The 24,895-nt window shown below is 40.9% G+C and overlaps 1 protein-coding gene and 1 long non-coding RNA gene across 3 annotated transcripts; both read right to left on the bottom strand.

The window, feature by feature from the left end:
* Window positions 1-1,296: 1,296 nt before the first annotated feature.
* On the bottom strand, window positions 1,297-4,792 carry Rgs2 (regulator of G protein signaling 2). Its single transcript, XM_005073461.4, has 5 exons — window positions 4,628-4,792; window positions 3,561-3,662; window positions 3,387-3,448; window positions 2,701-2,867; window positions 1,297-2,439 (listed from the first exon to the last, which is right to left on the bottom strand). Exons 1-5 carry the CDS (start codon window positions 4,723-4,725, stop codon window positions 2,245-2,247), a joined length of 624 nt encoding a protein of 207 aa, XP_005073518.1. The 5' UTR covers window positions 4,726-4,792; the 3' UTR covers window positions 1,297-2,244.
* Window positions 4,793-7,742: 2,950 nt separating this feature from the next.
* LOC121137196 lies at window positions 7,743-23,238 on the bottom strand. 2 transcript variants are annotated; one of them, XR_005874429.1, is made up of 3 exons: window positions 23,150-23,238; window positions 10,952-11,273; window positions 7,743-8,122 (listed from the first exon to the last, which is right to left on the bottom strand). It is a non-coding gene; the product is annotated as an uncharacterized LOC121137196 (long non-coding RNA). The 2 variants fall into 2 exon arrangements; XR_005874430.1 differs by lacking the exon at window positions 7,743-8,122 and adding an exon at window positions 9,729-10,206.
* Between the last annotated feature and the right edge of the window lie 1,657 nt (window positions 23,239-24,895).

Raw genomic sequence — 24,895 nt, 5'->3', positions numbered from 1 at the left:
GGAACTACTAGATGGAAAGGTTCCCTGGGGCTGAGGGGCATAGCATCTTCAAACAAATGGAAGAAGGCCAGCATGGCTGGTGCAGGGAATTGTGTACAAGGTTGAAACGTAAGAGGAAGTCAGCCCTGCAGGGCTAGGCTATATTAGGGATGTTACTTTCATCCTACTGTTGAGGAGACCTGTCAGGGGCTCATAAATGATGGGAGACAAGATCAGGCTTGTGTGTTGAAGGCAGGAGATGCAGGACAAGTCTGAGCTTTTTGTAGTGACCAAGAGTGAAGAGGGAAATGTATTAGGTGTGGGAGATGAGCAGAGAGAGGCGGGTCCATTGCAATCATGGTGGCATCTTCCATCAGAGTGGGAACTGAGGGGAAGCCCTACAGAGCATGAGGTAAAGTAAATAGGGCTTGGTGGCAACATGGATTTTTTTTTTTTTGCTAGCTAAAGCCTCTATAAGTGAAGAGCTATCCAGACCTGACGCATTTGTGCTGTATCCCATGACGGCGTCACTGTTTCAGTGAATTCAGATCTCACTCATGCAGTCAGAACTCACTCTGCATCTGTTGCATGTCACTCTGGCTGCTGGTGATCCACAGATGAGCAGTTGCCCCTCCCTTACTTGTGCTTGTTCCAGACATCTGGTTAAAGATGTGAATTAGAGTAGCCACAAAGAAGCATTTGAAATACTGTGGGCCGTTATCCTTGGGCAAATCAGAAAAGCAAAACAACAAACAAAACAACCCACCTGTTACTGTTTCACATTCCTAAAGTAGCCCTTATTATGTATGGGTACCAGGGAGAAAAATGGGTACACTTCGGGTCACAAAGCTATGGGATGCCATTACTTGGGCTCAGATCTTCCAATTTCAAGGTGAGAGTGGCCCCTGTCTCCTCCCATTTACTACTCCCCACAACCCCAGATTGAAAATTTGCCTCAGAAAGGAAAGGGAATTCCCTAACTAGCCATAAGAAAGGTCTTTCTCAGGTAGAATCCATTCCTGCATTTATCCCAAGCTTGCTTTCTTCAGTGATACCTAAGGATTATTAGCCAAATGAAGGCAGGAGATTGCAGGACAAGTCTGAGCTTTTTGTAGTGATCCATCACAAAAGAAATAATGATCAGGTGTGTGTCTTGCCCATGCCAGCCCTGTGTAGGTGTCTGGAACCAAGAATGAAACAGGCAGGCCCAAGGCCTACACACATTTTCTTGAACTTTTTTCTTAGGCTGCTTGGTCACATAACGTCCAAGCTCTCTTACTACCCATTTTTAACTGGTCCTTAACACACAGGTCAATATTCTTTATTTCTTTTTATTTTATTAAATAACAAGTTTAACTTTCACAATGAGCAGGCCTAGGGATGTGATCTGATTTTCTTAAGACTACATAATGTCTATAGTTTCATCTTCCTTGAAGCAACCATTTCTCATTCTAAGGGCTGTCAGCTCTCAGTGGACTGGTACAATAATCAACCCATGGTCATCTCTTTACTAGAAAGCTGTTTTCTTTTATATCGGTCATATTTCCAATTACTGAAATCAAACAACAGAGTCACATCTGGACTTCCAAATGTTCAATGACATTATTTATCAAAATAAATTTATTAAAAGTATTCAAAAACCACTTCAAAGTTTAGCTGCCTGCAAGACAGTTTTTGGCACTCATAACAGACACCAGATTTCTAGAGAACAGCACTCATGTCATCTTACACCCCATTCAACAATGCACGCATACTCTTCAGTTTCAGTGATACATGACACAATAGTACTAACCACCTGTAGTCCTAAGAACCTCAACACCCTTGCACACAGTAAACATTTTAATGTCACTTAGTACTGAAATATTAAAACTAGAAGTAAAACCACTACGTGGTAACAATGGACTGATTTAGGGAAAGATGTACAGCCAGCTAGCTAAGGCCACATAATCCCAGACCTATTGATTTTAAATGTTCCGACCAACAACATTCCTTCGTGTCTTTCATTTCAGACCCCTGCTTTCCCAGCGAGGAACAGCACACTCAGAGCACGGTTCCCTCCCTCTGTTCTTCACACAGCGAGGGAAGCTGTTGCCACACAGAGCCTGTCCTAGGTCGCTGGCTTCCTGATTCACTACCCAACGTTGAATCAATAGTTCTGAGTGATGTTTCCTAACACCCAGGCTGAATTCAAGGTCAGTCTCTTGGCAGGTCATAGCCTTTTGTCTCGGGAGACAATGAAATGTCCTCTGTTGGGGGCACCTGGCCTCATGTAGCATGGGGCTCCGTTGTGATCTGTGGCTTTTTACACAAGTCCTGGTAGAACTCTGACTCCAAGAAGCGAGGGTAAGAATTATTCTCCATCAAGCTGTACACCCTCTTCTGGGCTGTGGTAAAGCAGCCACTTGTAGCCTCTTGGATATTTTGGGCAATCAGCGTTTTTGTTTGAAAGTCTATGTTTATCTGAAAACGAAAATTAAAAAAAGCTTTATTTATTTGGTATATAATATTATAAATGGGTACTTATTAACAAAACACAAAAGATGTAATGTGTGATCAGTTTTCCCCGTCAGCTTTGGAAAAACTGAAATGCTAGGACAGCTGGGGTCTGAGCCACTCACAGCTCTTCCCACTGGCACTTTAATTGGTGTATTCAATTCTTGTGTTTCACTATGGGGTTGAAGATGTCCAGATTGTGCTGACATGAATAATTTGTTTTCTTACCTCTTTGGGAGCTTCCTTCTCTATGAAGTCAGTATATATTTTCCTTGCTTTGGAGGACAGTTTTTGGGGTGACTTGGTTTTTTTGAAGTCTTCACAAGCCAACCAGAATTCAATATTTTCTTCACAGAACTCAGATTTTAAAAATGCCCTGAATGCTGCAAGCCCATCTGAAAGCACAGGAAAACAAGCATGCAGAATGTAAACTGAGTGACCAGTTAACACATGGTTCTTCTGGTACTAGGATAATCAGCTTTCTAAGTTTTACTCAAACCTGCCATTCTCACAATTTAGCTCTTTAAGTACTAAGTTGCCATCAGGCAAAATGCTTAAGTGTGCATTCTGCAACAAAAAATATACTTAACTTCACTGTCAATGTAAAATAAATATTTATAGGACAGCCATCCATTAGTTCTCTGGGAACTGGGGCTTTTGAAAATATTCTATGCAATGGAAAATCTGACTCAACCCTAACCGTGAGTACGTCATTTTACTTTTTAGGCTAATTTTTCTTCCCCACCTGAAGTGAATACCTCATGCTTTTCCATGATTAAACTGGAGGAAGAAGGGAAAGACAAGGCAGGCTTTATGCAGTAAGTAGTGCTAATGCCCTATGCACTTCCTGCAAGCTGCTCATTTCTAGGCTCTTGGGATGCTGGTAAAAGATCAAATTCAAGAGGTGAACTTACATTTACTGGCCAGCAGTTCATCGAATGCTTCTGCCCAGAGCAGCGCTTCCTCGGGAGAAGGTCTGCAAGAGAAGTTCCGAACATGAGCTACATATACATACTACACGTAACCGTTCCCCTTTCCCGTTCCATGGCTAGACATTCTGCTCTGTAGCTACAGGATTTGCAACTCACTTGATAAAAGTTTGCTGTTTGCTTTTCTTGCCAGTTTTGGGTTTCCCAGGGGTGGAGGAATTTTGTAAGAAGTAGCTCAAACGGGTCTTCCAATCCTTCAAGCTAGAAAAGAAAAAAGAGAGAAAAATACTTCAAGCAGCAATTCTTGAATAGTGAAATTATCCCCGGTTGCAGTGGCATAAGGACAGTCATCAAACAAACCAGACAGGCAAGAACAATCCATGTCATCCGAGGAACATTTAAACCGAGCACCTCATGGATTGAACACAGCATAGGACTCCATAACATAGCTAGGGTATTTACAATTTTTACAAGTTATTTATTTCTGACCTACAGAAATGGTAGCAGTTTTTCTGCATGGTTAACTACAACTTGGAGATATTTGACGATTGAGAACTGCAGTGGAAGGGTGTCGAGCCAGCTGATGCCTCTTTTCTGTGCTCCAGGCAGGAGGGTATGGACCACGACACAGGCAGTGCATAGAGGTGTGAGTGTGTGTGTGTGTGTGTGTGTGTGTGTGTGTGTGTGTGTGTGTGACGGATTCCCGAGCTCTCCTCCGCGACCTCCCACAGTGCTTCTCCGCAGCAGATACTGCAGAGCAAATTACTCATCCCACAGTCGTGACGGGGTAAGACCTACTTTACGATTTAAAACCGTATCTAAAGCGAATACATTCAGAATCATCCCAAACATGACCCAGCAGCTGTGTAAGCAGCTCGGAACTCACAATGGAATGTGGAATGTATGGGCGCTGCCGACCCTATCCAGCTGCGGGATTCTTATGTCACATTAAATGCAGAACAAAAAGCCAACCAGCGCCGTCTCAGCCCATCTACCGCCGCCACCTTCCTAACAACTTCCCACAGTTCCTCAACTCTCTACGATCACACAGGAAAGAAAGCACAACCACGAGATCTAGCAAGCTGAATTTTCCTCTCTCCACCTCTCCTCTCTGCAGAGGTGCAGACTGGAGTTAGCTCAAGTCAAAGCCGAGATCGAAGGAAGGTCGGTCCCGAGCAGCAAAGCCAGGCGGGATAAGGGCTTTCAGGGAGAGAGGGCATACTCACAGCGTCCGCTTCATTTTCTCCCGCTTCTCCTCGACCTTGGGGCCGTTGCCTGCGCTCTTGTCCATGGGTACGCAGTCGTGCTGGACAGCCAGGAACATGGCACTTTGCGTACTCTGACTCGACTCTGGCGACCACCGCAGCTGTTAGCAGCCGGGCGCGCGTCGCGGCCTTTTAAGGCCGGCTGCGGTGCCGGGGCGGGACATGGAGGCGGCGGCCCCGCCCTCCGAGGGCGCGGATTGGTCCGCTGCGGACGGCGCGAGGGCGGGGCCGCGCGGGCCTGAGGCTGTCACGGCAGCAGGCGAAGGGTCTGGAAGCCAGGGCGCTGTTGACGTAGGTGCCGCAGCCTCGTGCGCACACAGGCGGGGAGGCGGCGGGCGGGGACCGAGCGGGATCCCTACTCGCTTGCTCGGGTGGCTCCAGCCGAGTAGTTCCCGAGTTCGTGACTTTACCTTAAGACCGTACCTTTTCCCTTCCTTTCCTTCTCTCTCTTTTTGAGCCCCGCCTTTGCAACTCATCTATTGTTCACGCTCTTATAAGATTCACCCGGACACCTATAAACTGCAGCGGGGATGGGGAGAGCCCTACCGGCCCCACACACGCTCCACCTATTTCGGGGAAGGACATAAACAACTAGAGAACCCTGAAACAAGGGCATCTGAGCTAAGTACTGTGATTCTCTGCTGTTCGCCCAGGCATCCTTAAGGGAATGCACGCTGGTCAGGGAGGAAGAAGGAGAACGTGCCTATGAATCCCCCCCCTTTTAAAAAATGGTTCTGCATTTTTGATCTTTAAATGCATGGCTGCAGCAAGCTGTGACGCTGCAGGGTCATTCCTCAGGAGAATCTGAAGGGCGTCTCCAGCCGGGCACAACACAGATCCGAGTGATAGCGAGAAACACAAAGGGAAACCCAAGATATTGCAGCTCTGATACACCCGGATCATTGGTAGTTTCCGAGTGTAAGGAATCAGGATTTCCTAATGAGTCATTCTTAGTTGGGCAGGCTTAGAATTTACCAGAAGTTCACTTGCTTAAATTAAGGGGTGGGGGTGTGGGGCTAGAGCTGGATATGAGACTGGGGAGGTGTTTGCTTGGACAAGCTTCGTTTGTCAATTCTTCAGAAACCCCGCAGGTTTTAAAGTGCCCTGATTTGTAAGAACAAATACACGTGACTTCAACTACAAACGGATTCAGCCTCCTGTGTTACCAGAGTGGTGCGGCGGAATACCTAAGTGGTTTTCCCATCAAGTCGGGCCAGATAGATTAGCAACAAAGTATGGTTTGGGCTCCAGTTATTCGGCTTTACATTAGGCTTTCTAAAAGAAAAATAGAGGCACATTCCTCAAACTGGGAACCAGGCAATACATTGTTACAAGCTGCGGGTAGTCTGAAGTCGCTGATGAAGAAAATAGGGATAGCCTTCACTACAAAAGGACTATCATTTTGATTTTAGTAACGAATGCTTGAAAGCATGTTTATAAATCTGTGAGATGGAATTTTTAATAAGCCCCAAAGAACTGCACTGTTCCTACATCTATTTTAATTTCTGATGACTTAATATTTATTAAGCATGTATGATAGAAATGGTGTTGCTGTTTAAAATATGTGTAATGTGCAGTCATATTTTATTTCTTTCTCAACAATACAAAACATGGCTATATTTTTCATTTACAACCTGGGCATTAAAATCATAAGCACTGATGATCTCTTGTAGGCCAGATGTCCTTAGACACTTGAGTCTGTCAGCGGGTGTAATCAGAGCCAGTGTTTAACCAGTAGTTGCTAAGTATCTGTTGGGACAGACACTTTCCCCTGCTGGGGCCCTAGTTTCTCACTCTAATAGCAGCAGTGTGACTTTTTGTTTGTTTGTTTTATGGCCAGTCTTATAAAATATTATCCAAATCTTATATTTAAGACCGTTTGAAACTTCAACAAAATGCATTAATTTGCATACATAAGCATGGCACTCCAAAGCCAGCTTTTCAGGATAGAAAAATCATGAGGACTAATTCAGAGTTAATTAGGTTCTAAATGTGTGTATCTTATTAACTATCAAGACAATGCAGATGAGTAGTGTCAAGCTTATGATATTTAATAAATTGCTTTCTGGATAATAAATGAATAAGGAAAATAAGCAAAATAGTTCATATTTTATCTCTTCCAGATCTTTAAGCCTGAAAAGCCCCATTCTTTTTATACATTAACAAAAGTGAACATACATGTGCCCTAGCAGCAACTAGACAATTTTTGGATTTAATAGAAGCATTTTTTTCCCACAAGCCTTTTCAGACCGACAATTGGTACTAAGGCACAAAATTATTTTTCTTCCTGGAAATTATGGTTGCTTGATAAATGTGTGTAAGTTTACAACCACAGGTGTTTTTTAGAGTCTAGTTAGTACTTACTGCAGACAGGAACTTTTTTTTTTTTTAAAAGAAGTTCCCACATTGGCCCGAGAGGGAGTATAGTGGTATACTTGCTCAGCACCTAGGGGGCTCTGGATTCCACCTCCACCAAATCCCAATGTTAAAGTCTTTCTAAAGACTGGCTTACATATTTGAAGTAAAAGCTGCATGTCCGGTTACTTCCCTTCAGCTTGTTGTTGTTACAGTCGGGCTTTTAGGTAAATAGGATTGCTAAATATTAAGATGACACACAGTTTCCATTTTGTGGTGGCGGAAGCAACAATGCAGTTGGGTTGTAAAAGTCGCCAGGCAAAGCCACAGGGAGAGATTGGCTGATAAACAAAGCATGGGTTTCCATGTTGAATCTGCCATGCCCTCTACTGGAGGGAGCCTCTGAACACATTCCCGGTGGATTCTCCCAGATTGCAGGTTGAACATTTTTTTCTTTTTCAAACAATATCACACAGATAAAACGAAGATTAAAATGTCTCCTGGCCAAACTCCTGTCTTCTCCTTTAATTAATTGTTGTGAATCAAAATATTCACATATACTAACTCACAAATTAGGAATTTAGAATCAAGATATATTCTTTAAAAAAAGACAGAATTTTCTTCACTTGACAGATGTTTCAGTCACAAATTTGAAAGAGCTCTAGACATGTGACTCACCTTTGTGAAATGATAAGTAAAATTTTTTTTAAACCAGGGATGCAGCAAAGAATGGGATAGGTAATTGAAACAGATAAAAACCTTAGTAATGTTCATATAGTCATAAATGTGACATGGATCTTCTTTTTCTGTTTGATTTTGTGTAACTTTAGTTTGTGAAGTGTTTTATCAGAATGAACACATGACTTCACAAGACTCTGTTCATCACCCTTTTCCTATAATATGACAAGATCCGGAGTGTCAAGGATGAAAGTGGTCTGATGGAGTTTCATTACTCCACAGTGCTGACAGCTGGTGTATTGAATCTTCATTTCACCTGGCTGCCCTGGGTGCCTTGCCATCTCAGCTTGAGTTATCACCTTTTCCTGGCAATCTGTTTCCTCTCTGGCTTTCCTGGTGGTCCTTTTGGCTTCTTCTAAGTACCTATTAGATACATCAGTGATCGTTAGAGACATAAGATTACCTGAAAACACACAAAAAAATCTTTTTTTAATTAAAAAAAAAAAGAGCTGCGTGTGGTAGCTCAGCCTTTGATCCCAGCTCTCAGGAGACAGATACAAGTGAAGCTCCAAGTTCAAGGTCAGCCTAGTCTACAGAGTGAGTTTCTGGATAGCCAGGACTACATAGAGAAACCTGTTTTGAAAAACTAAGAAAAAACAAAAAAGTAAGTAAGAAAGAAAAGAAGCAGAATTAGGTTCACAGCAAAATTGAGAGCAAGGTAGAGAAAATAACTCTTTTGCTTCCTGTCCTGCTCACACAATCGTACCTCCTCCCATTATCCACATACCTCAGCCAGGTGACGCATATGATGAACCTGTATTGACACATTATTACCATCCAGAGTCCTTGGTGGACGTTAGAGCTCATTCTTGTTGGTGTGCATTCTGTGGGCCTCGGCACACATACAGTGTTGACCATTACAGTACTATGCGGAGCACTTTCACGGCACTAATTATCCTCTCTGTCCCTATTGGCCTCTTATCTCTGACACCTTTGGCACCAACTGAGCTTGTTTCTACCATCTCCATAGTTTTGCCTTTTCCAGAATGCCATGTGAGAGTTTGGCATCTAAAGTCTATAGACCTTTTGGATTTGGTTAAGTTTCATTTTTTTATTTTTTTAAAATCACAGAATAATAGTCCCATATTTGAAGTTTCCATGGCCTTTTTTCTCTATTAACCTACTAAAGGATATCTAGGTTGCTTCCAAGTTCTGGCAAACAGGAATAAAGCATGTTCAAGTTATGTGACATATTTTCAAACTCCTTGATTAAATAGCAATGGTTGGATTGCTTAATTATAAGATCATGTTTAGTGTTGTAAGAAATGTACAGCAGCTTATCTCATACTTCATCCCAAATGTCACTTCCTGTAACTCTGCATCTGGGCAGTAGCTGATGTTCTCAGTATCCTACATTTGGGCCATTCTAAAAGGTGCACATAGTTTAATTTAATTAACCAAGTCTTTATGGTTTAATTTACAGCCTCCTAAAAGCATTATGATACGTAATTTCTTTTTGTGAGTATATTTGTCATTTGTCTGTTTTCTTTGGTAAGGTGTCAAAGCTTTTTGGCCAATTTTAAATCAGGTTATTTTCATATTGTTGAATTTTAAGTTTTTATATTTTAAGTAATACTCCTTTATCAAATAAATACATTTGCATATTTTTTCTTGTAAGTCTGAAACTTCTCTTTTTATTTTTTGAAATACTAGTCTTTGTGGTCCCACTGACTCTGGTAGTTCTCAAAAGCGCACGACCAACAGCAATCTCCTTTTTTTTCTTTTTCTTTTCTTTTCTTTTCTTTTTCTTTCTTCCTTCCTTCCTTCCTTCCTTCCTTCCTTCCTTCCTTTCTCTTTGTTTTTTGAGACAGGATTTCTCTGTGGCTTTGGAGGCTGTCCTGGAACTAGCTCTTGTAGACCAGGCTGATCTCGAACTCACAGATCTGCCTGTCTCTGCCTCAGGCATGTGCCACCAATGCCTGGCTCTTTTATTTTTTTTTCTCTCTCTCTTTTATCTTTTGCAGGGCAGTACATTTTAATTTCAGATAAGTCTATTTTTGTATTACCTCATTTTTGCCAAAAGTTAGTTTTTATCTTTAGGAAATGACTTTAGAAATAACATAGATTTCTGTGCCACTAACACTACATTTTCAGACTCACAGTAAGATGCAGAAAATTATATCCATAATTACCACAAGTGCCAAAATTTCAAGCAGAGATTTCTGTAACATGGCAAACAAGACAAGAAAGCAACTATCCAGCAGAAGACACTCAGTCACAGCAAGTCCCAGGAGAGCCCATTAAAGGTGTTGCGGCTTCAGCAAAGGTTTTCTGGCATCTAGGCAGCAACAAGGCAGCCAAGGCTGTTTCTGCACCAGCACTAGAAACAGCCTCTCCTATTGTTGCAGCATCAGCACCGATTCACTTGGTAGCAGTCTCAGTGTCTGTTGACTGCTCTGGTCTGAAGCTCCTTCCAGTCAGCTGCCACACATTCTTCTGGGCATCTGCTGTTATAAGTAAAAGTGACTCTCAAGACCCAAACCATCTTCATTTTCTCTTCCATGCCCTCTACAAGTCTTATAGATTTACGTTTTACATTTAGGTCTGTGATCCATTTTGAGGACTTCTTAAAAATAGAGTTACTTTCTGAAATACTCAATCAAATGTGTTAGCAATGTCCAGCTTTTTATAGAATTAATATTTTCAACCAAATTACCCATTATTTTTCTAGGGCAAATTGGGTACTTGGTAAATGCCATATATTCTCTCTCATCTCCCTCTTCCTCTCTTCTTCCTTCCAAACCTTCCTCCTTCTCTCCCTCCCTCCCATCTCTCCCTCCCTCCCCCTCCCTCTCTCCCCCACTCCCTCTCTCCCTCTCCTGTGTGTCAGCTTTGTGTTTGAGATAGGGTCTTACTGTATTCTAGCAAGTCTATATATAAACTTACTGTGCACATCAGGATGGCCTGAAACTTCTGCCATTCTTCCTGCCTCAGTTCCCCAAATGGTGGGATTACAGGCGCTTGCCATCATACAGGGCAGCATTTCTTTTTCTCAACACAGTTTAGCAAGAGCTCTGAGTCTCTGCCTCTCCTCTATCTGCACCCTGTCACGTTGTACTGAGGCTTTCTCTTTTGGGGCCTTTTGGTGCATGAACTCTTGCATCTCCTCCAGTGACTATTTTATAGGGTACATTTGATTTAATTTCTTTAAGAGTTTTAAGAGAAATTTGAAAGTAAGCCAGCTGAAGATACCTTAGAAACCTTGGCAGTCGTCATCTGGATAAGCTGTATTTAATTGAGCAGTGTCAGTCGGTGTCATAGAAACTTCTTTGGATTCATCTTCCTGGGAGGGGGAGGGCAGTTTCTGACACATTCATTATATTCGATTTCAAGCTTTCACTAACCATGCTGTTCTTCATGAACTACAGATGGATTGATTTTCCATATATATCAAATGGCTGCAATCTTAAGGAAGAAAGGACTCATTATGCCCACTCTTCTGGGACATAGTCCACTGTGGCAGGAAGGAAGTCAAGATGGAAGGAGGAGTTTGAAGCATCTGGTCACAGCACATCTGTAATCAAGAAGCAGAAGACAGGGTGATGAATATGTTTGCTTAACTCCCTTTCTGCACTGTATACAGTTCAGTGTTCCTGCAAAGGGAATGGTTTCACCCACGGTAGAGACCAGTCTTCTAACTTTGGTTAATGTAGCTAAGACCATCCCTTGTAGGCATGCCCAGAGGCCTATGTCTCAAGTAATTGCAGATTCTGTCAGGTTCCAACAGAAACCATGACAGGTACCCATGAGCTCGATCAGACTTCATCATTTAGATTTTGTTATGTATGCCCTATTTTTTTAATTAAACTTTTTCTGAATTAAAAAGTTTTCTCACTTCATCTACTTTCTAACATCAAATCAGAAAGTTTTGTACTTAACCGGAAATAAAATTTCCTGCTCTTTGAAGATGGGAATTTTCATGTAAAGCATCCTTCTTGGTGATGCTCAAGCTGCTCTTCCTTTTCCTGAAGGGTTTTGAAAGCCATTTTGTTTGTACGTGCTTGAAATTGTGTTCTTTTGATGTGTCTTCTAATGACAAGCCGTTCCAGTAATGTCAGGTTCAACTTGTTCTGAATGTTTGGATTTCTTCTTGTTAATTACACTGTAAAACTGCATCAATCTGGCTTCGAGCTGGAGATCTTCCACTCCTTATCAATGCCCTCCAGGTTTTCTCTTTCCAGTGATGTGTTCATCAACTTGACTTCCATTGAAACTGATTCAAGTCCTTCAAATTCTTTTTGCAAGATTAAACAGTTTAGAAGCTTGGTGTATTTCCTCTACTTAGACAGGCAGAAGTTTCAGGGCAGTCAAACACATGCCACGCAAGTGTTACATCCCCAGAACCCAGGCTCTAATTTTTTGCATAAGGTGGTTTTTAAAATATTAAAATGCTGACCACGGCTATAAACAAAGCTAGTCCATGGAGATCTATACATACTTTCAGGTCCCCTGGTGGGGTGGCCACTGTCTTTAGATCTGTGGGATTCAGAACATCACAGCAGATCACATCTATCTTCTAGACTATTATATGTCATTTTAGGTTTTCAGGACTTTGATGGCTGCATAATCCAGCAGAGAACCCCAGTGAACATTCTTACTGGAACCAAACTAATAATGCCTAGTAACCATGGTAGGCATAGGAATAAATTATTGGCTAACTCTTGTCTTTCTGTAAGTTATCCATCTCTGTTTCTCATTTTACCCACAGAAGCACAGAATAGTTCCTATTCTCAGATCTTGTTAATTTCTAGCTACCCTTGACATAACCTAAGCAAGGCTGGGGACAAATGGGGAAGGATTAGGAAGAACCCTAAACAAGTTTTCAAGTTACTTTTCCAATTTCTTGTTTCAAAACAAAAGATACAGTAAGTATAATTTCAAGTTTATTTCACAGTGGTAAGTCCAAACCTGAGTTCGTGCACACACAAAAGCAGTTGTGCTCATTCTGTATGACCTGCCAATGAGTTACTTGTCCAGACTGCAGACTGATGTTTGGATTGAAGGAGAACAAGTATTCTATGACTTTGAGTACGTGTGCAAGTGGTAATGGTAATGAGGAGTTAAACACCTCGCAGAGCTGAGTACAAGATGGTCAGGAGAATTTCCCCATAAATGTCTCAGATCTCAGTCGAGGAGTCTTTGTGGGACATGGCTCTTTCCTGGCCTTTTTTTGCAGCGTGCATTTGTTTGTCCCATAAACATTGACATTACTGAGATGCATATGTTCCTCTCCATTTGCCCTGCATCTGTTCTCATTGTTTATACCCGTTAATCCCTTGCTGAGCTCTTGGCTCATCTCAGAAGCACACAGCTAATTGTTGTAGCTTGGTCTATCTATCCTTCAATGTATCTTATTTGTTTGTTTGTTTGTTTGTTTGTTTTTTTGGTTTTTCGAGACAGGGTTTCTCTGTAGCTTTGGAGGCTGTCCTGGAACTCACTTTGTAGACCAGGTTGGCCTTGAACTCACAGAGATCCGCCTGCCTCTGCCTCCCGAGTGCTGGGATTAAAGGCGTCCGCCACCAACACCCGGCTGTTTTTTCTTATGTTCTAAACTACTTCTCCAAGTGATACTATCATCTACAGTTTCTCAGAAAGATGTGGGAGGTAAATCATAGCCACCATTGGCCTATTTTTTTCCAAATCTGTATTGAGTCTATCCTGCTGGTTAGTTTTACTTTCCTTCTTAAAATATGATTGCTTCCTTCTTCCTACCCCCAGTCTTACTTTAGAATTATCTCTGTTTCTCACTTATCAATGGAAGTAAGGCTCCTGGTCTTCTCACTCTACTGTCAAGGGTGATATACATTAACTGAAGCTATACTTCTTACCTAGATAATTTCAGAATAAGTAAACTATTGTATTAACACGACTTGTTTCTTAAACTTTTATGAAATTTCCATTTTGGACCATCACATAATAGGCTGTTTCTGTCAAGTAAATGGATGGAGGCCTAATCAATATTAAGGATGCTAAAACAGTCCCCAGTAACTTTGTCTTTTCTAGTTATAAAAAACTTTCCTTCATTGCTCTACATTAGAGTTCTGTTCTTATACAAATACTAGTGGATTTAGGTGAAAAGTTTATATTATAATGATTATAATACATGAAATTATTAATTTTGATAGGATCCTGAGATTCAAGAAGATGGCAACAAATTTGAAATATAGTCAATTGGATTGTGCTTGAAACTAAAACACAAGCATCTGGGTTTCCTTTAAGTCACATTTTGAGTCTATATATTTACTTTGTTGCCTCTGCTTTGCCCTCCATTGAAAAAAACTGAAAATGGAATATAATAATAATAGTAGAAATAAAAAATGGAAATTGTTTTAAAACTATTGGGAAGGAGGGAAGATAGACCCTCTTAGTCTCTATGTGATTACAGAACTCCTGGAATATGAAAGAGAGTTATAGGACCAAGAGGAAGCAAAACTGTGCTGATGATACATGGGTGTGAAATCCATACAGAGCCTTCTTAGATGTAAGTGGCTAGTTTCTCCAGTGGGCCCAGAAAATGCGTGGATTTTGGAGAACAGCATTTTAAACATAGACATCCTGGAAGGCAGGAAGTAAGGGTTAAATTATTTCAGAAGTTGAGGTAGTGGCACAGGTAGTATTTTTTGAGTTATTTGAGAATTTTGTGCAATGCATTTTGATCATATTCACCCTCTCCTACCCACCTTACTTCCCTTGACAGCTTTGCATGCTTTTTTATTTTTCCACTCACCAAGTCCAATTTGTGCTTCCCCTATAGTCTTGGATGTTTGGCCATCCACTGGAGTGTGGTAGACTTACCAAGGCCTAAGCTCATACAGGAAACCAACCCTCTTTCAACTGCTGATAGCTCCTAAGTTTAGGTTGGGATTTGGTCAAGCTGGAGATAATGCCAGTCTTGTGTATGATATTGTAACTGCTATGAATTCATAAGCACTACTGTCCTGTTTTGTCCAGAAGACACTATTTCTTTGTAATCATCAAATGCCTATGGCTATTACACTTTCTACCCACTATTCCACTAAGATTCTTGAGGCCTGGGAGGATGGGATATGATGTAGATAACCTATTTAGTGTTGAGCATCCCACAGTCTCTTACTCTCTGCAACTAGACCCTTGTTGTGTATCTGTGTTAGTCATTACTTACTGCAAATAGATGCTTCCTTGGCACCAACAACTTGTGACTGGACTGGACTAAAGAAGAATCTATTACTTTACTAAATGGAGGTACTGTTACTCTAACTCTTAGTGACGCATTGTTATGCCCGCTGACTAATGCAGTTCTCAACTCTCACCAGGGCAATTTCTTTTAGGTTTGACCTTACATGGACAGTGTGATAAATGATCTTATAAGTCAAAGAGAAAATAAATATGAAAGGTAAAGGCTACTTCGAAACTACAAATCAGATATCACACATGATCTTTTGAGATGGGTCAAAGTCATATATAGAAAATAATTCAATGAAAATTCTAAGTTTTCAGGAAAAGAAAGATTGAAAATAAATCAGTGAAGATGTTTGATGCTTAATGGTTTGGGAAGGGATTGAATTAAGGATTATGAAGTTGAGTCAGAGCTGAACAAAGAGCATGGCTGTTAATGAATGCTGCCATCAGGGTTCAGTGGGTTGTTTAGATGAGCTGTATCAAGCTGTTAAGGGTCAAATGATTCCCACATTGCTGCAAAGCACAGAGTGGGATTCTCAAAAACTGCTTGAAGTCAACAGTCTGGAAAAGAAAACACCCAAAAGTAAACCAAAGATGAATTCCAATTATAAAGCTGTAGAGATGTTAAAATTCTTTCAAATGGGTTCCACCAGAAATATATTGTAAAGTGAGTATAAATATTTTTATAGTGGCATATAAAATTCTTGCTTTCTATTGGTGCTAAAAGGAACTCAATTTAGCTTATGAAAAGAAGTGAATGATACTGTGCTATAATTTACAGATAAAGTGGTTGATATATTCACCTAGCTTTTTTCTTAGTAGCGCCTGTAGCTGTGGGATGGAATGTGTGGATGTAACACTTGTCCCACACAGAGGACGAGGAATGAGTCTGAGTCAGGTGAATGCTAACAGCATCCTCAATTACCCGGCCCCTCTTTCCCCCCACTGCCCTAGTTATTTCTGCTTCTTAATGCCTTGAATTGGTCACCTGTGTGGCTGTCCTATTTTACTTTGTGCTGTAATTATTCACCTTTGTCACCACCTAGGACAAACTTTTCTATAAAACAGTCGCCAGAAAAAAAATACTTACTGGATGAATCTAATCAAAGAAGCTCTGTTACACTGAGAAGGTCACTTGGGAGACAAGGATTTGGTTTCAAGGCCAGGCTACTAATGATTAACCACTTCCTGTCAAGGTGCTCCCTCCCTCTTCATCTAAGACTTCCCCTTGGGAGTCTCCCAGACACCCACACTATCCAGCATTCAGAATGAGCTCATTGTACTGTGTTTTCCCACAAACCTATGCTTCCCTCTTGGGCAGGTGTCACGCTGCTGTTTCCTCTGTGAGCCGGTGGGGACTTGTGGTACAGACTCCTTCTTTCTGACTATCAGAGACTAGTTCTGTCAGGTCATGTAGGTGCTAACAAAGTTTGTGACAAGAATGAATGGCTTAACATACTTGAGACAAGGAAGATGAATACATGGTTTTTGGGTTTCCAAGAATATTATTTAGAGAACAGGTTATCTTTCCCCCACATCAATACTAACCCAATACCACTCTCCACTTCACTTCATTACAAATTCTACTAGGCGTTGTTACCAAGTAGTAGTCACAGTCTCTCCATTCCTTATCCCGGTGCTTGCCATGCCAGCCAGTGTCAAAAATACCCAGGAACATCCACTTCAATGGAGGAGAGGTTTATTATGCCTTACAGTGTCAGGGGTACAGAAAGACATGGTGGCTCACCTCATGGCAGCTGGGCATCGATAAAGGAGAGGAGGAACTGAAGTCTGTATTTCTTCAAGGGTAGATCTCCAGTGACCTAACTCCCTGCCACTTGGCCCCATCTCTTAAAAGTTCCGCCACTGCCAAAGGTTGGCAACCTTCAAGCTTCAATACCTGGTCTTTGGGGGAACACTTAAATTCTAAATCATAATATGCCTTTAAGATAGGAGCCATTGTCCTCATGTAAAGCTGCTTGGAGAAGGGAAGAAATGGCCCCAAATCCTAGTTAGTCAATCCAAAGCAGATCTGGAACTGGATCTCTGCATGTGTAATTTTGGGGTTGTCATCAAGAAATTTTTCTCAGGACACTGTGCAATTATGCTCTCCGAAAGACTGACCTGGTAAGTTAAGCTGTAAGGTTCCTCATAGCTATCAGGTTCATTCCTAGGATCTGTTGTAAGTGAGGCTGGCTAGTGGGCAGAATAGAGGTCTTCTGGAGAGAGAGGAAACCACTGGACCAGATAAAAACTATTAACCATTATGATCCTAATCTGACTTTTTAAAAACTACCCTTTGTATCTGACATACCATTCGCATATGATGTATATAATAGGATCGCTATACCTGAAATTAAAATAATCAAGAGCATAATTTTACCAAAGGTAGCAGATAAAGGAATATGTAGCCCCCTCATATGTGTGTGATGCTTCACTAACAGGGGGGACTGAGAACCCGAACTCCTGGAAAGAAACTGTGTCTCCAGAGACTGATTGACTGATTAAACTGCAGTGATACAGAGAGGTTGGAATGTTGAAGGTCCAGGGGCTAATTACCTTGTCTTGGGTTACTGATGGCCCATGAGTAGCTCCTAGCTATTCCTTGCCCACCTCGGTGTCATAACTAACATCTTGTGACTAATAGATGAAAGCCTTCTGCAATCTATTACTTTAGGAGACCACTAGGTCCCACCAATCCCAAAGCCAAGAATGCCATCAGATAACATCTGGGGCCCCATATGCCCTAACCACCTCTCTGTTGTACCCACCAGAGTATTCTAAACTTGTCTGGATTTATGACTTTCTTTGTTCTGTAAAACTTCATGAAATTGCTTCTACCTTAGAACATGGACTTTGGGCTGACCTAAATCTGTGTTCCTGGGCCACGGTCATTCAACTTTGGCTCCCGAATAAACTATCTCTTACTCCCTTATGAAAAAAAAAGTTAAGCTAATGAGAGCCAGTATCAAATACACTAATGTTGAATCTGTAGTTGCTCACTAAATCACTGAAGTAGCTATTTATGAAAGGTCTACAGACAGTATTAGTAATTCATGAAAGGAACTTAGAAGCTTTTTCAAAGTATAAAACTATTAGTAACTATGTTTGTACATACAGAATTGTACAGATGTCTGCCAGAAGCAGCCCATGGAACACTTCCCCTCTCCATACTCATATGTAGTGTTTAACATGCAAACAAGCTCTTATTAAACGTAAAGATATTTCCGAGTCCATCATTTGTTGTTCAACTACTCCTGAACATGAAACCTGCCCTGGAGTAGTTGATATACCCAGTGTCATTCCACTGGAGAAAACTGACTTTCCTTCTCCCAGCAGGTATAAGCAACATTTCCACTGTTAACTTTTATCCTAGTGGTTAGGTTTACATTCATTTAATCATTCATTTTTTAATAATAGAATAAAATATAACAAGACAAAACAAAGACTGTCACATGGAAGTCCCTTTCTGTACAAAAGACTCTGGAACATAGGAATGAAGGCTCTCTGTAGGCACCAGCTCAACATCTCCATGTTCAGAGAGTTGTGTAGATGTTGTCTTTGTCAATGTGACCTTGCTGTCAGTTGGTGGAGAGCAACCTTAGTTTGGCAACAGGCTGGGTTGTTTGGAGATTTCCATGGAATCCCTTTGGCCAACAGCTTAACTAGGTATAACCCAATCCCCATAATGGAAGCTTTTTTCGCTGACAAGAGATGGCTTGCTGGGACTCTGCCTCCCCCATTTATTTTGGGATTCATTTACATTGCCTTTGTTTATATTCATATTTTAAGAGATTTATGCCTTATTAGGTTTCCATACTACCTTCAAATGCCTCTTAATTTTAGGCGTCTCTCCACATATTTCCTCCTACCACTCCCTCTCTCCTTCCTCTCCATACTAAACATAAAATACTCTCAATAAGCTACAGGAAAGTTGCTACAATTTTTGAAGGCTGATATTTACAAATTAAAATACTGCTATTTATGGATAATTTGTAGTTATACATTTTGAAATGAATATCATGTCTCATAAATAGAAATTTTCAAATACTAAATGCACATCTTATACAAATAAACAGAATCTTACTAAATTCTTCTTTAATATTTAAATACCAAGATCTTGAAATTTTGAGCATTTTTCTTAAAAGTTGTCTGAGGTTTAAAGCTCAGTGAATAATTTTGCTTTTTATGTCTTGTTTGAGGTATTTTAGTAGGAACATATATAATAAATCTTAGTACAGTAATTATGTGTATTAAAAAACAACAGATATACCTGATGGGGGAAGTCCTGTGTATATGTCAATAAAGCACTGTTGGCCAATAGGGAAGCAAGATAGGTGGGACTAGGAGTCCAGGAGGACTCTGGGTAGGAGAAACACAGGAAGTCACGATGTAGCCCACGAGAGAAATAAGAGGTCCGGAACTTTGCTCCGGTAAGAGAAATACTTAGATTAACAATTATGGGTTAAATACTTAAGTCAGAGCTAGCCAGTAAGAAACAAGCAAGGCCAACAGCTTCATAATTAATATAGCCTCCTGTGTGTTTATTTGGGACTGATGCGGCTCTAGAACCAGGCTGGCGGGAAGGCTTCTCTCAAGGAAAAGGCTTTCTCTTTACATATACCCACCTTCTATCCATCCATCCATCCATCCATCCATCCATCCATCCATCCATCCATCCTTCCATCCATCCATCCATCCATCCATCTATCCATCCATAGATATATACATCCATCTATCTAGCCAGCTAGCCATCTCCCCATCTATCCAACCAAAGAAACCAATAAACCAAAGTGTAAATACCTTTATCAGTTCAGAAATCTCAAATTTAAGTAAGATCTTATATGAAAGCATGAAATGAAGTTCTTGTTTTTGCTTATAGATTTACTTTTATAAATTTTGCTTATAATTTACATTTTAAATTTGTTTATTGTGTTTGTATGTCTCTCTCTCTCTCTGTGTGTGCGTGTGCGCACGCTACACATAGGGGGTCAAAGGATAACTGTTTGGTGTCACGTCTCTCTACTTTATGGGCCTTTACTTGAGGATGAAACTCAGGTCCCTGAGACTTGGCAGCAAGCACTTTACCTGTGGAGTATCTCACTAGCACAGATTTTTGTTTTTACAGCTCAGTAAGGTATTTCAATTTCTTATGAGAAAAACTTTAGATGATAAAATTGGAAAATTGAACTTATGTGACAAGTCACTGCCCTTCAGGGATTAGAATTTCAACTTGCAGACAGTCACTTTTTGAAATTGTGCTATATTGAAGAACTTGTTTTATCAGTGAAGAAATCCGTTGGTGTTTAGGAAACTCCAGTTTCCTAATAAAACACTAAATATAATTTATATCATAGTATCTGCTCTACTGAGTTTCCCAAGAGAGTCAATATGTGTGTTGGATTGAAGGGTTTTCCCTACCTCAGCATTATTTCAGAGGACATGCAATGTCCTCAAGCAGATAAATCTGGAATTTGACTTTCACTGTGTAAAAAAAAAAAGTTAAAAAGATGATTGAGGGTTGGGGAGATGACTCAGTTGGTAAATGTGCTTGCCATACAAGTGGGAGGACCTGGGTTCAATTCCCAGGACCCACAGGTGTGACGGCACTGGGGAGGCAGAGCTAGGTGAATCCTTGGAGCTCATTCACTGTCCAACCTGCTTGGTTAATCAGATACAAGGTAGGTCATGAAGAAGGACATCTGAGATTTGCCTCCTGACTTCCCCAAATACACATACACAATATATTTCCTACAGGACCCCCCCCCATCCCACATGCATGCACATACACACACATTTTGCATGCATGCATGCAGGCCCACACACATGAACATGCATGCATGCATGCATCATTTCTTTTAAAAATTGATTGATAGTCATCTAGGAACCAAAGTAAAACTGAAATTCCCTAACTGCTATGTCGTTAGTAAAGTTTGCTTTGAAACACTTCCTTTTGGAGGACATTTTGTAAAAAGAAAATAAAAAGGTCTAGAACATTTTGACACAGGCCTGTGATCTCAGGACTTGGGAGACTGAGGCATGTCAGTGAGGTCAAGGCCAATATGGGCCACATAGGGAGGAGACCCTGTAAAAAGGGAGATAGGAGAAGACAGAGGAAGAGCTTGGGAATTTCTAGGAAGAGAACAGCTTGAACAGCAGTTAGGATAGAGAAGAGAAGGACTTTTTAATGCAGTGAAGGGATTGTTTGTCTTACACCGTCTCAGACGCAAATCTTGATGACTACAATTTAATAAATGAATTCAGTGGTGTGTTTAGTTACGTCAGGGATGGGACATTCTCAGGTTACATTAGGTGACTGTGGTGTATTGTCACAGCCAGACAAAGTCTGAGAAGGGAGCCAGGAAACTGTGAGCCAGCCTGCAGTTCAGGATCATCAATGTTGGGGGCTGGGGTGATTGCAGTCATCCGTCATTCTGGTGACTCAGAACCTGTCTTCTGGCTTCCTTCTGTTATAACTTCTATACCACCATCAATGACTTCTTTCTAATCTTCTATTTCTGCCTAGTGGTTTCAGATATTGTGTTTTAATTAAAAAATAGGAATGAGTAGTAGCTTGAGGCTTGCTATATGCTAAGCATGTTCTCATTTTCAACCTCACAATAACGTTTTGAGCAAGGTGTAGGATGTTTTTCTCATTGGGCCATTTACCATCCTTGTCCATAAATTTGTGCAGAGGGACTTGCAATCATCACACTAGGAAAATATTCCATAATAAACTGAAAGACAATAGATTTTTTCTACTCAAATCCCCCTCCCAACTAGATATTAATGTATTAATTACATTTGTATCATGGTGACAAATGGAGAGATTTAGCTTAGCTCACAGTATCAGAGGATTTAGTTTATGACTTCATGGCCCCAACCATTATGCAAATGGGGAACATGGCAGACAGAAGACAGTAGGGACAGACAAGGGGCCAGAGATAAGCTAGATCAAAGAACAACCCATAGCCTACTTTTTCCAGTTAGGTCCAGGACCTGTCAAAATAGCACCACCAGCTGGACACCTAGTGAGTAGACTTTCACATTCAAGACATAACATTCTGCTTCTGGTCCCCAAAGGGTCATGGGCATCTCATATTAGCATTTACCTATTTTTAATAAGAATTTTCAACTCTCAAAAGTTCAACATTATTAAGAGTCATAGTTCAAAATCTCTATGTCTGAAGATACGATCTTAGCTTGTGACCCCGAGAGCCATATTTCTAGGCTCTCAAGGCTTAGTAAACATTCCCATCCCAAAAGGGAAAAACAGGAGAATAGCAAAGAAGGTTTGGAGTAAACAAAGACTAATACCCAACAGAGAATCATTAAATCCTCTCTATCTGTCATCCAGGAATCATGGTGTATAACATGAGCTCCCACAGGGTAGGGCAACCCTAGCCTTATGGCCTTGTTATTGTCAATCTACATTGTCTCTCCCTTAGACTAACTTCACTCATTGCCTATGGCTTTCCTAAGCAAATGCTCCATATTCTTGGTATTTCTAAAATATTGGAGTCTCTGCTACAGCTTCACCTTCACAGCTTCATATGTTGTTCTATGAGGGAATTCCTGTGGACACCTAGGACCCAAGACCCTGCTTCATATGGTGTGGTCTCCTAGGTCTCCATGATCTTAGAACTCTTGGATTCTGTATCACATGAATGACGCCAAGGTCGCCTGCCTTGTGAATATAGGGGATCCTTTTAACAGTGACTGCAATAGCCTCTGAGGGCCTGAGCAACTCTATGTGAGCGTGATACTCCATAGCACTCCTTTCAAAATGTGTCCATAATTTCATGTCATAGAGTTTTCAATGGAAAGGATCTGGCAAATTCATGAGATGTCCTGAAGGAATCCTCCTATTGTCTCCTCAAAGTGCTTGATACCATTTAACAACCATACCCTCCTCCTCTGCAACTGGAACCTTTTCTGTCTGTTACCTTTTGCTGGCCAGACTATAGGTTCTAAATTTTTCAACTCTATTCTTCATTTCAAAATTTCTGTGTAAACCTGGCTGAAAGCAGCCAGAAATATCTATAATATCCCCAAGGCCTGTTAGTTTGACTTTAACAAAGTTTCTGAGAAAATGCAAGAAAACCTTGCAGTAATGGAATCTGAATGAACCGCAGTCTCCCAGTTGAACCTTCTTGTCAGTATTCTGGTGTCCTGACACACCATGAATTGTCTCATTAAGTTGGGATTACAGCATTCTAGCTTTTCTCTAACCTGCTTCTTCACACTTTCCTAGATTCCTTCTCCGAGCCAGGTCCAAATGCTTCAGAGCTACATAGTGAAGCTTAGTTACAGCAACATTTCTACTCTTGGTAACAGTTTCTACGTTACTGTTGGATCACTGTGACACAATAATGACATAAAGGGAAGGATCATTTGTTTTGATCATGGTTTTAGAGGGTTCAGGCTGTGGATTGTTGACCCCATGTGCTTGGATAAAACATCATGGCAAGGGATAGGAAGGAGAGGAAGGGAAAGAGTTGAAATGGGGGAGCCAGGACCAAGATATGTTCAAGGACCCATTTCTAGTGACCTACTTACTATAGCTTTAGAACCTCTTAAAGTTGAGGACTTGGTGTTTAACACCTGATCCTGAGGGTGACATTTTGTATTCCAACCATAATGATTAGTTTCGACAATTAACCACTATTCATATTATGCAAAACACAATAGCAACAGTTGCTAAAGATATAGAAATAAAGCAAAACAAACAAAAAATCCAAAGCTGGGCAATAGTGGCACACACTTTATTTATTTATTTAGACAGGGTTTCTCTGTGGCTTTGGAGGCTGTCCTGGAATTCGCTCTGTAGACCAGGCTGGCCTCGAGAACTCACAGAGATCCGCCTGCCTCTGCCTCCTGAGTGCTGGGATTAATGGCATGTGCCACCACCGCCCGGTAGAGTTCGAGGCCAGCCTGGTCTATAGAGTTAGTTCCAGGACAGGCAGGCCTGTTATACAGAAAAATCCCTGTCTAGAAAAGCCAAAAAAAGTGGAAGGAATGATATGACATCTCCTGTATGACCCAACTATTTCTATTCAAACATACAACCTAAGTAAACCAAGGATGCAGCTGTAGCTTCTCCTTCTATGAGAGGGAAGCTGTACACACATCATGTCTTTCTCTACTCCATGTTCCACATCATTTCTTCCTTACTCTCATGGATTATGTTATTTTTACTCCTTGAAAAGTGGTTTTGCTATTCTGTCCTTCTGAAATATATTTGGAAGCCTTGGATGTGTGTGCACCATTGTATAACTGATTATAGGCATCTGTATGGTCCAGATTTTTATCCTTATTGGTCCCCAGGTTTTTGTAGAATAAGAAATAGCCTCCTAGAACTTAATGGTATGATAATAGAGTTAGGGAAACCTGAGTAGCAATTGGGAGTTTTTACTAAATAAGGGTCAATTAAAATTATTATGATTATTGTTTTAGCTTTTGAAGATATGCTCTTCTGGAGGCTTACCCTGATCTTCCTGCTTTTATCTCCTAAAATACTGGGATTTCAGGGATGTTCCTCTTTACCCAGATTTAAGATTTATAATTGATGGGTTTTGTGGCAATTTTTTTATTTTCTTTTATTTGTGACAAATTATGCAAAGCTCCCAAAGACATTTTAATTTTAACTTTAAAGCCCCACTCATAGCACCTTATATATATATATATATAATATTATAAATTGAGAAAGTCTTTAGCATACATTTCCTTATTTCATGATCAGAAAGCTGTGTGAGGTGGGAAGGGGAAATGGCATGACTCTGTTTAAAAGATGAGGAAGCAGTGGTGTAGTATCTAAGACTGCAATTCATCACTGAGAAGATTCTGGTGACTCCTTTACATGCTGCCCCCACTCTCTGTAATAAAGAGGACGAGGCAGGGATGAAGAGAAGACATTTCCAACAGTCTTCCAGGATCATTGTGTGCTCAATAGCCAATCGTCTTTAAATAAAAGTATCA

The sequence above is a fragment of the Mesocricetus auratus genome, unplaced genomic scaffold (genome assembly GCF_017639785.1).
Source record: "Mesocricetus auratus isolate SY011 unplaced genomic scaffold, BCM_Maur_2.0 Super-Scaffold_100676, whole genome shotgun sequence".
Taxonomy (NCBI): domain Eukaryota; kingdom Metazoa; phylum Chordata; class Mammalia; order Rodentia; family Cricetidae; genus Mesocricetus; species Mesocricetus auratus.
Note: the sequence above shows the minus strand (reverse complement) of the source record. Positions and strands in the feature narration are given on the sequence as shown.

Coding starts and splice junctions, on each gene's coding strand:
- Rgs2 (XM_005073461.4), bottom strand. CDS start 4,725: ATGTTCCTGGCTGTCCAGCACGACTGCGTACCCATGGACAAGAGCGCA. Junction 3,663..4,627: donor GAGAAAATGAAGCGGACGCT/GTGAGTATGCCC, acceptor TTTCTTTTCTAG/CTTGAAGGATTGGAAGACCC. Junction 2,440..2,700: donor AGAAGGAAGCTCCCAAAGAG/GTAAGAAAACAA, acceptor TTTCGTTTTCAG/ATAAACATAGACTTTCAAAC.